The sequence below is a fragment of the Sparus aurata genome, chromosome 10 (genome assembly GCF_900880675.1).
Source record: "Sparus aurata chromosome 10, fSpaAur1.1, whole genome shotgun sequence".
NCBI classification, from domain to species: domain Eukaryota; kingdom Metazoa; phylum Chordata; class Actinopteri; order Spariformes; family Sparidae; genus Sparus; species Sparus aurata.
In genome coordinates, this window is record NC_044196.1 from 21500807 (window position 1) to 21512687 (window position 11881).

Here is an 11881-nt window from a genome sequence, read left to right on the forward strand (position 1 = left end):
ATCGCTCCTCGTCATTGTACTGCTCTCTTTGAACAGCAGAGGGCACAATCATACCGATCAAGTAGACAGACTCCCAAGTTTATGGATCCCGCCTGAGTTCTCATGAGACGTGCCCATAACCCGCCACAGATCGGTCGGCTTCGTTGGTTGCGATCTCTCTGCTTGAATCAATCTGTTAACTAACTCTAACGAACTAACTAACTCCAGCTACTGGCTGCTGCATTGTTTTGCAATTGTAAATAGTCCCATCATTCATTGCTACTCATTCATGGCTTCTTTTTGCACATGCTTAGGTCATGGCTGGCTACTTTAATTTTGACATCGAGCACCCCAGGTAAAAAGTCAGGCAAATTTCATACGGATAATACATTCTGTACACATTCTGTTAGTGCCCCTCTGTTATGTGAGTGAGAGTGTGTGCGTGTGCGTGAGATTGGTTGCAGGTGGTGTTGGTTGAGTGAGTGTAGGTTGTCCAGGGAGCTGATTGGTTCCCGCCACCAAGCCAGAATTTCATCATCATCATACATAGCATCCACATAGACATATCTCAGTTTTTCTTTTTAAACAAACCAGATATCAGAGAACCTAACATCACAGTGCACAATATCCGTGAAATGGACTACTAAGCACTTATAGTCGGGAGAAATGATCTTCACTCAGAGTACAAGAGGAACAACAGAACAAGAACAAAACTAGATAGATAGATAGATAGATAGAATTACTTTAATGATCCCAGACTGGGAAATCATTAATTTACAAACGACGTTTGTATTGTTGTATTATTTTGACCCAGCAGATTTGGCCACATTTTTAGAAGTCCTATGATACAATTCATTATTGAACTAACCTTCATGACTGTTTTTTCGTGACAAAGTAGTTTGTTTTCTACTCATTCCCTCACAGAAAACTGACAGCTGTAGAAATCATTGGAACTCAAGACTGCCATGATGTTCTCTACAAACTTTTGTAAACTTTTGACCACAACAGTACATTAATACTACCGAATTCCCTTCGGTTCCTTGGTCAACCGACGCCCTTCCAGTCCCTAGTTCCCCATCCGTAGCAGCCAAAACCTGTCTTTGATTCCCTGTCGGTGGCACGGCTGGCCCTTGTCTGTGGTTCCCCATCAGCGACCTGTAAACTCTAGTCCACGCACCTAATTTGAATATGGCTTTGGACCATGAGGTTATGAAGAAGCCCCATAAATTGTCTATCAGTGTTGCATTAGGAGTTACATGCCGATTTAGATCTAGAATCTTCCAGATTTTTCTTTACAGACTGAGACAGCATTATTTAACAGCACTAAGGACACTTGGATATTTAAATGACTGGCAGACTGGCAGATAATGTTTAAAGCTTAAGGGAGCCTGAAGCCAAAATCTCACTCTGCGACTGATGTTTATGATCTTTTGATATCTGTAACACTAATCAGTTAACTTTGTTTTTAAATAAGTACTGCATATTCATCACAGATCAAGCAAGGAATACAGTGGTATTAAAATAAAAGAATGTGCTAAATATATCAGCCTCACATTTCTCCCTTTTAGACGCAGACATTTTTAGCATCCATTCAAACCACCAGAGAGAAAGGTAATGTTTTTTTTCTTTCTCCCCCTTCCATTCAAAGTGTTTTAGAAGCTCTATTATAGTTCTTCAGCCATGTGGACAGGCAGCATATGTGGCCCAGCTGCAAGGCTTACTGAGTGCATCACTGCAACAATCCACAATGGAAACACCCCGACACAATCTGTTTAAAGTGCAGTAAAAGGCTGAAAGCAAAACACGATATTTGCTGTTGTTACTTTCCTACATTTTGTTTTACTGATGTCAGCTTTTTGATTTTCCTTTTACCCGAGTTTACTGTATTTCAACTGACAGTAAGTGGCCTCCTTACTTAAAGGATCAATGCATATACTTTAAGGCAGACACTGGTTCCCATCAGATTGCAGAGCCTTGTCTATGGTACACAATGTATAAGTGGAGAACTTATCAGACGTAATTGTTGTCAGATGTGTAAGCTTTACTGTGATGGATGACTGAACCCCAAATTAGTTGCCGGTCATATCATGCTGTTGTGAATTGAAGCAAATGGCTTTGTGGAAAGCAGAAAGCACATATTTAAAAGTCAACAACACCGCAGCATGTTTTCATGAATGACATTAATGCATACATAATCTGTAATCATAAATAAGTTGCCTAAAAATCCTTTAATGTCCTTTAGCTTGAACCTTAAATACTTTCCAGAGAAACAGGGAACAAAACAAAATGACTAAAACTGAAACATTAAAATAAAAATGTAAAGACATTTGTCACATATTGGAACATCTGTCCAGTAACAATACATTCAATACATACAATACAATACAATACATACATTCAGTTCTGTAGCTAAGATCCATCCAGGCACTGTCTGCCAGAGCAGATTCTGTAGATCCAAAGCCCAACAGCAGGTCGGTATGTCCATCTTTTGTCTAGACATGGACTGTATGCATTAACATGTTTCCATCAGTGTTTAAATGTGGTTAAATTTGAATATTTTCTGGATGCATTTAGCTAAATGTTTGGTAGGAAAATGTTTTTCAGTGCCAGTTAAGGTTAAATGAAGAAGAGATCAACTTGGTTGGTAGTTTCTTAATTTTCTAGATTCTGCGGTGGAACGTGTAAATCAAACATGGAGACACATTCCAGTAAAATGAAACCACTCATGGGATCAGACCGGAGTTTGGGGTCTGGGTGCCATCACTCATAAGGAATCTAATATGATATAGGTTCACAACTACGTAACAACACACTAAAAACACAACATTAAGCAATTTCTGTTAATAGTCACCCCATATCTGTCAATAAAAGTTCATTAGATCATTTTGTATCACGCATTACATTCATATTTCAATCATATAACATCGTTCGATTGAAATTTTAATACAAGAAATTCCATTGGCACAGATGATACTAAATTACAATTTAGTTTAAATCTAAACATACATTAGCCAAAGTGTATTTTGTAGTGGTTAACAAAGCAGTGATTGGAAGCTCCACTTAAATGAGGCTACAGTGACCCTCAGTGGCACCACCCTGAAAGTGCACCTGCTTTCTCAAATTCTCCAGTGGTCTTTCACGCCACTCTTCTCGGGCCATCATTAAAGGTTCAGACTTTTGTCCAATTGATTCTAATGAAATCAAAATATGCCTCAATTGTGTGTGTGTGTGTGTGTGTGTGTGAACATTCAAAATATAGTTCTTAAAGAAACCCATACCAGCAGTGATTTTGAGTATCGGTGATATTGAGGATCGGTCTGTGTATCAAACCTGTGTATGGAAGTTTTTCTATTTAGTTTAGTATTTGGACCCATTAAAGACAATCTTTATTTGTCTACCATTATCAACACATATTTCAATATCCACGTACACATATCTTTGTTTTTTTTTGTGGTGTTAAATCACAGTGTGTAAATATGCATAACTTACTCTGGAAATATGTATTTTAATTTCCCGTAAAAATGTCAGGGTTTCTCAAAGGAAAATAGTTTCACCAATGAAATACATGTGAAATGGAATTCTACAGTTAACATCATCTCTTCCAATTCATACTGCAGTTTATCTGTAAAAAAAAATTGCAGACATAAGTCCGTGGTGGAAACAAAAGGGTACCTCTTTAGAATAGATCAAAAAGGAGAAAGACAAGAGCTTTCCTTCCACCCGGACGAAGGCATGGATTGGACTCCGTCAGCGAGTCGGCTGGCAAACCGGTTACTAGTCCTGCGGGAAAAGGAAATCAGCATCTCTATACAGTATGTGCTTGATTGACAAACTTGCCTGATACCATGGGGTACTGTAGAGACACCAGTCCCAACAATACAGATGAGCTGAAGGCCACTATCAATGCAATCTGGGCTTCCATAACACCTCAGCAGTGCCACATGCTGATTGCTTCCATGCCAGGCCTCACTGATGCTGTAATTAAAAGGAGCTCGAACCGAGAATGGAGTGAAAAATGAAATATACTTCACGAAGGTCGACATTTTTTTATTATAAATCGTTTTTTCTTTTTTTGATTGGTCTTATTCACACTCATTTGTAATGAATCCAGAATATATGATAATTTCACTTTTTGAAACAAGTTATGAAAATAAATTAACATTTCCATGATATTCAAAAATGTGTCCAATACGTCCTCCCACCCCTGCCTAGTGCTAGTGCTTTGTGATCAAGACTGCATGCGGGCACTCAAAGGAACTGAATAAAATAAACTTACATCATCAGCAGGTGTTCTATAGACAGCCACAGTATTCCTGAAATATATATTATATAATACCTTTTCCAAAGAAAACAAAACAAGGGACCTGGTAATTATTATCCTGTCACCTTAACTCCTGTTATTATGAACACCTGCACAGAATGGACTCCACCTTGACCAAGAGGAAGCATCACTCCATTGTTCAGAGACATGCTAGCCTCTGGTTTGAACTTTGTGGAGAAGGATTCACACTGCACCAGGAAAATGAGCCCAAACACACCTCAAAGCTTTAACTCAAACTACTTGAAGACCAAAGAAGAACCAAGGAGTCCTGACTGTCAAGGACTTTCCTCAGTTGACCTCAACCCCATTCAACATTTATTGGGGCACTTGAAGAGTGAGAAAGTGTGGTTTCTGGGCTTCCCCTCTTTGAGGTGTCGGCGTATAGTTTGATCATAAAAGGAGTCTGCGGAGTCAAGGCGGGTGGAATGAAGAAGCAATCTTTATTGAAACAAAATCTAGCGCCTTGAGTCCTGATCAGAAGCGGCCGCGTTCTGACAGTATCAAATCTGTGGACAAAACTATGCCAAAAAATGCTCTGCCCTCTGCTCCCTCAAAACCCCAGCCTGTTGCTCTTAGGAGGTTTTTCCAAGTGCCACCCCCCTTTCTTTCCCTGCACCGGCCTTTAGAGGCCCCTTTCCAGTAAACACCCACTTCTTCTAATTGGGCATTTTGGCATATTATCCAATAGACTAAAAGAGGAGTTGACCTGTTTCCCTACTCTTCTCCCCTAACTCATCTGACCTGGCTGCTGTCAACTGTAGGTCTTGTCCCAAAAATGACCCAAATGGGTTCCCCATCCCTCTATGGGAACATAAACGTTTGGGCATCTCCCACCATTTGGTGGGGGCCAACTTCAGGTTTTAGTACTTTATGATGGCCTGCCGTCTACTAACCTTTAGCCTTCACCAGTTGAAAAACTACTTTACTTTAGGACTTTGGAGCTGTGAGCCTCACTCTGTCTGCACTCTTTAACTCAAATGAGGAGAAACAATTAGTCATCATTTAATCTACACTAAGTAAATTCAAAAATCAGAATGTGTTGCCATCCAGACACCTCAAAAGCCAAACATTCAGTGACACCACAAGAAGCTTTGTGGAACACTGTCGAATCCTGCTGGGATAACATGAACCCGCAAACTTGTGGGGTCCGTGCCAGCTCACTGCATGCTGTCATTATTGGAAAAGGGGGACATAACATAACTTAACTAATGCAAAAGAACAATAATTATCTTGCCAGGTGTTTTTCTAGACATTTCTAGTCACTTCTTGACTTTCTGATCCCATTTTATATTGATTGATTAATTGATTGATCAAGAAAAACTCAGCAGATCAATAATGAAAACAATCGTTATAGACTCATTATAAAACTCTTTGCTTTTATTCAAAATAAGCAAATCTTCTCAATGCATCAGTGTTAAATGTTAAATAATGGCAGCTAAACGAGAACTTGACAAAAATGTATGGAAACTATCTGATTACAAAATAATTCAACAAAACAATGAATGTAATCAGACATTTGATTCCGACCTATTTGCGCTTCAACAGTTTCAGTGGGATCATAAAAGGATTCAGAGGGGGTGGCATCACACCCGCGCCTTTTGCTTGGCTTGGTGCGTCAGTGTTTCCTGATGATTGGCCCTTAGCTTCGTCAGGCTTGATTTTTTCCCCTCCACTGTGTGCGACGTCACTGTTGTCAGCAGTCCCAGCAGTGTCCTGCCGACCGTTTGCTCCATTGCCGGCCGGATCGCTCGTCGTCTCTGTCCGTGCACCTAGTTCAGCTTTCATCTCTTTGAACATTTCTCTTGCAATCTTGGAGTTGGCAGGGGATGAGAAACTGTGGTACACCTGAAGATATAGAGAGCAGGGCTGTCAGGTTAATGCAGATAAAAAAAAAAAAACACATGCAAATACCTTTTCCCAAGTTTTGCATGTATCAGGTCTGCACTGGTATTCTGCCTCTTCATACTCACTGGCCTAAACATGTATCACAAATACAGTACTGAGACTTGAAAAGCACTGTTTAAGGTCTGTTTCAATGGGGGCTCTGAACTTCGATCATCATTCTGAAGTGTAAGAATGATGATTGCAATGTTACCGTGATGATGGGTTACAGGTATATCAATCAGGGCACTACAAACAATCACAGCTGAAAAGTCTGCATTTGATGTCTTCTGCTGTGTTGGAGAACCTCGCTGATGGCACAAAGCCATTTAATTTGCATTGCTCTTCTTTTCTTTTCTCCAGGTCTATTGAGCGGTGGAGCAGCAACAAGAAGCCTTTTGACACGCAAAACAGATGGATAATTATTTGAATGGAAATTATGCTTGCGCAAATGTGCCAGTTTCCACAATGCTTAATACAGGGTCAGGTGTATGCAGATTCTTTGCTAGAGCGTGCCGGGGGTGCGTGCATTTGTTTTTGGAAGCGAGTGAGAGAACGTATTTATATCTGATTTTATATGTGATATAAGTGATCCGAACCCCGGGCACAGGCACTGGTCTTGTTTGCTTACAGGTCGTTTATAAAATCGTCAGAGGAATCACAAGACAGTTCAACAGATTCAGAACGAGGGCTTTCTACGCTATGCTGCGCACTTTGGAGTCGTCCAATTATACAACGTCCCATCTCGAAGATATTTTACGGACACAGCAATGCCAACTCTTAAGACCAAAACTAAAGTCAAGGTATCACTGAAGCAGGCGGGTAGGATAGCTGTAACATGTGATGCGTGGACACCCATTGCCACAGAATTGTATGTCACCATAACAGCGCATTTCATCACCAATTAGTGGCAGCTAGCGTCTCATGTGCTCAAAACAAGAGCGGTGAACGACAGCCACACAAGTGCATACGTGGCTGAGCTATTAAATAATGTAGCAGAGGATTGGCAGATCACCAAGAAAGATTTAGTTTTATTCACTGATAACGCATCCAACAGGGTTGTTGCAGCTGAACAATTCCTACATGTGAAATGCTACGCCCTCATGTTGCCCACTGTGTCAAGGCTTATGGGGAGGGTGAGACGCCCCACTATGCTTTTCCACCGCAGCACCACTGCAAAACACCAGCTTGAAGAGAAGCAGAAGCTACTTGGTCTGCCGCGACACAAGCTGGAAACAGACATGAGCACCAGGTGGAACAGTGACTCATATGCAGAGGATATTATCAAGGCCCTAAAGCCAATGAAAGACCCAACTACTCTCGTGACAGAGGAGAGAGCAGCCCCACCATCTGTTTGATAGCTCCTTTGCAAGCTCGACTCATCCAGGACACTAAGGACAGTAATTGGAGAGTCATCAGTGGTCCGGAAGATAAAACAGGCCATCAGTGGGGACCTCAGCACTGGTGAACACAAGAGAACCAGTCTTTCCACAGCCTCTGCTCTTGACCTGTGATTCAAGGGCCTGCCTTTCCTTTCTGAGGAGGAGAGAGTGGAGACGTATGAAGACTGATTGCTGAGGCTGCGTCACTAAAGGTTATTCTGCCATTTTATTTCATGTAAAATGGCACTCTGGGATTAAGACATTTAATTTTCTAACTTACAATTGAACAAATAACAACTATTCCATAATAATAGAAGGTTTTTGATATTGAATTAGAACAAGTACATTTGTTTTGTTAATAATTTTGTTCAAATTTGGCTGAGATTGAGAATACTGACATTGTGATTTGGACATGTAAGGCTTTGGTGTTTACCTGTTCTTCTCATTGTGTTTAGAGGTGAGGGTAGAAGAGGAGGAAAACCCAGAGCATTAACACAATGAAGGAAGAAGACACCCCAACTGTTGAGGAGGAGCAACACCAAAGCCCTGCTTCTAAAAGGTCATCATCATGTTCTCTGCTACAGAATCTGCTCGGGCAGACTTTTACTGGTGCTAGAGCCCAGCGGCAGCCCATGTCCACCAATGGCAGAGATGAGGAGGACGTGACCAAGTACTGTGGCATCGATCACTCCCTCTCTCCGAGGACCCTCTCAGTTAGTGGAGTAAGAATCAGGGGATGCTTCCTCTGATCTCCAAGCGTCTCTCTACAAAGAGTCTCCTCTATGGCAGGAGATATAGTAACTGTACAGAGGAGCACACTTGCATCTTAATGTAGACCAGCGCCTGTTCTTACACAAGAACTTACACATTAGCACCCACTAGCTAAGCACATTTGCCGGGCATTAGCATGATTTCATTGTGACCCATTTCATCTTTTTTGTATGAAAGCCGTTGGCGAGTTTGGTACAGCAAAATGTTTTTCTTTTGTTCTTTTGTCTGTCGGATTGTATGCTCAGGATATTGTTTGGCGTGGAAGACATTGGACTCTATTATTTATTTGTAAATGGAAGCGTATGACAAATAACAATAAGAGCACAACTTAATGATTGATTAGGCAGACCAGAGGCTGATACTTCTCAGCTCATGAAGGCTGTAATGCTAAAGAACCGACCTTGTTCCAAAAACAAAGTGCAGGGAAAAAAAGAAAATCATTCTCTGTACTCAGTTTAACAGTGCGAGTGAAGAGCTAACTAGTGTCCAGAAATATGTACCTGGATCAAATGTTGGTGCAGTCTGTTGCAGTCCAGCAGGGGAAGCTCCTCTGGGAGAGACATCAACAAGTCCAAAACTATAGCACTCTCTGAAGGACACATAACAATAACAAGGATTGATTCAAGGCAGTGGTAGGGAAATTATATATATATATATATACATATGTGTCTCTATGTGTATGTTTAGTCACTTGTTTGAAATCGCTGTTTTGTAAGACATGTAGGCACTTTATAATTCAGCTGTGGGACATTTAATGATGCATTTCATGTTGTAGAATGAAACTTGCAAATATCTTGTATCTAGGCATGTGGTATTCAACTTAAAACTCATTCTAAAACCCCGCTGACATTGAGAGGAGGGAACTGGATATGCATAAATGCAAATGGGTTATTGGGTTTTAGGACTTATGACTATGCCTCTCCATGGTATAGGGAGGCAAACATTCCTGTCTGCCCCATGGAACCTTATTTTTGGAAAAAAATGTATACAGTAGTCAATAGCAAGAGAGAAATAATGTATTGATCTCGTTTTAATCGTGCCATAAATGACACAAATTATGTTTGTGGTTTATAAAGATAATTTTGCAAGTAAAGAAAGTCAGTTAGTAGTAAAATACCCCGTTCACTGAACTTCATCATCTTGCTCAATATACGTCTCCAAAACCAACATGCCAATCACCTTGTCACAAATAAAGCTTTAAAAAGGTACAATCACAACAAGTCTGGATCAGTCAAGTTGCTGTTCCGGAGCTCTGGAATTGAATAATGGCCAGAAGAATGTTTGAGGAGTATTTCAATGCATTTAACCTCTGACCTTCTGGATATGAAACGTCTAACCTCATCATTTTATCCCATTAGACATTTGTATGTCAAATCTTACTGTTATTGTCATATGAATTCTTGAGTAATGGCCAAATATGTGTCTTTTTCACCAAATTCTAGTCAGTTCATCCTTCAGTCACACTCACGTCACAGTCAACAGTCATGACACATTAAGACACTTTTAGATGGTACCAAGCTGTGAATCTTCTACTCACCCATGGGGGTTAGACAACAGCCCTCATTTGGCTTGTGGATGTAACTCAGATAACGATAGATCTTCTCAAAGTCCACCACATGCTTGACACCTAACATCCTGGGACTGTCTTTAGTGGCAAACTTGCCAGTGTGACCAAACTTGGCACTAATCGCTGCAGCGGGTGTGGAAAGTGAGGGTGTGGACTGGCTGGAAGAGGAATGAGAGGTAGCTGAGTCGGAAGAGGCGACAGAGGATGGTGTAGCACTTGGGACCGTTGTTGGACCGGTGGCAGAGGAGGAGAGGGCCCTGCGAGGCCTGGATACAGTGGATTTGGTGAAGGTGGTGATCTGAGTCTTCACCACTGCTGCGGAGCTAGAACTGGTTCTAGCTTGCCTGATACGTGGGGTCACAGTGACAATAGATGGAGAGAGAAGTGAGGTTCTAGCTGTGTTAGAAAGCTGTTGCTGGGCTGGAGGGATTCTGATGATTGGCACTCTAACCACTGGTGCTGGAGACTTGGATCCCTGAAGAGGTTGGGCTGCGTTTGTGCTTGGACGCTCACCTGAGTAGGACCAAACACAGGGTTATACAAAGTACCTAAATTCTTTAATACACATTTTGATAGTTCAATGGAAAAGGCTCTTTCTGCCAGTGTTGAAGACAGAGACAGACACAGTCCCAATGACCTCTGACCTTAAGGAGGGAGGATGTCAAGAAAGACAAGGAACAGTACTGAGAAAACATGCCCGCCAACCACGGACTTTGCATCCTCATCGTTGTTTTGTACGTCTATCAAGAGTCATACATATACTGTATTCCTTACTCATTTGGTTCCTCCCTCTCTTTGTTCTCCTTATAGTCACATCTAGTGTCTGAAATGGTCAGAACTATGTAATTTAATGGGTAAACAATAAAAATGTATATTTAACTTGTGTTCAGTACGCCAGATAATATTATGAAACTCGAAGTCTGCTTAAATATCTACTTATTTACTGGATTCATTTATTTGGTAATAACTTAACACAATGATATGAGGAAATGCCAGTACAACAAGAGCGTATCTGATGTTACCAGTATTATCTGCTTATGTTTTGAATTCTATCATCATCTATTATTTTAGATGAGCTCCACTGTTATATAATCCTAAGCCTCACACCGGTCCACAATGAACGGAGAAGAAAGACTGCCAAGACTCCTTAAAGCAACATGAAAAAACCTGATGTTTGCTATAAGAATAATCATTACTTTTGCAATCCTCCTTTTTATGTAGTTAACATTTTGACTTTTAAAGACAGGGAAGTTCAACTTTATCATCATCCACTTCAGGCCTATAAAGGACGTTTTACCCCGAGTCGGCTAACTTCAGGTGTAGCGCCTGTCTAGCTTGAAGGGGGATAAAATTATTTTAATTGTATCACTCTTCCTGACTTTCTAAATGTTACTGGACTGAATGGCTCAAAGTAGGATAGTAAAACGAGTCATCACACGGGGTTGTGATGCCCAATAAAATGTATCCAGCATTTTACAATTACAAGCAATTAGGCCTTCTCCAACTTCTTTGACTTTTCAGTCAAATATGGATTAATTATGAAAGTAATGCAGTTGCAATTTCAAGCTGTTTTACCCAAAATCCAAGCACTTTTCAAACCTTAGAAAACACTGCATTAAAAGTGTTTTTTAAGGATTTACAGCACTCTTACGAATCCCTGATGCGCCAGGCTGCCGCGCTGAGTCAAATCCAGTAGAGACAGGCCAGCAGATGTAATGGAAAAACTGCAACAGAGGCCTACCTTGGACTGCCAAACGAGGCATTGGTCTCAAGGGCACAGTGCGACTATCTTTGTCTGTGGGCAGTCTTTGGAACGGAGGAGGGTCCCCGTTCCTTAGGGTGCGAGGCTCTGTGGATGAGACTATCAGCATCTGAGAAACAGAGGAGAGTTAGGGCGCAGACAGTTTTCAGATGTAACCTCAAGTGAAATTCACAGCAGCGAAAAATGTGTGTTTCGACTTAAGCAACAAAATGTGGTGA

The 11881-nt window shown here is 41.1% G+C and overlaps 1 protein-coding gene across 2 annotated transcripts in view; it reads right to left on the reverse strand.

Moving 5' to 3' along the window:
• Positions 1 to 5651: 5651 nt before the first annotated feature.
• snapc2 (small nuclear RNA activating complex, polypeptide 2) overlaps positions 5652 to 11881 on the reverse strand; it is a 7434-nt gene continuing 1204 nt past the window's right edge. The window contains exons 3-6 of one of the 2 annotated variants that reach the window (XM_030432078.1): positions 11643 to 11778; positions 9872 to 10414; positions 8835 to 8923; positions 5652 to 6145 (exon numbers count right to left, since the gene is read on the reverse strand). In XM_030432078.1, the coding sequence (XP_030287938.1) occupies positions 5828 to 6145; positions 8835 to 8923; positions 9872 to 10414; positions 11643 to 11778 (1086 nt within the window). In that variant the 3' untranslated portion in view covers positions 5652 to 5827. The remainder of the gene's footprint in view (positions 6146 to 8834; positions 8924 to 9871; positions 10415 to 11642; positions 11779 to 11881) is intronic. The other variant, XM_030432077.1, reaches the window with a different exon arrangement.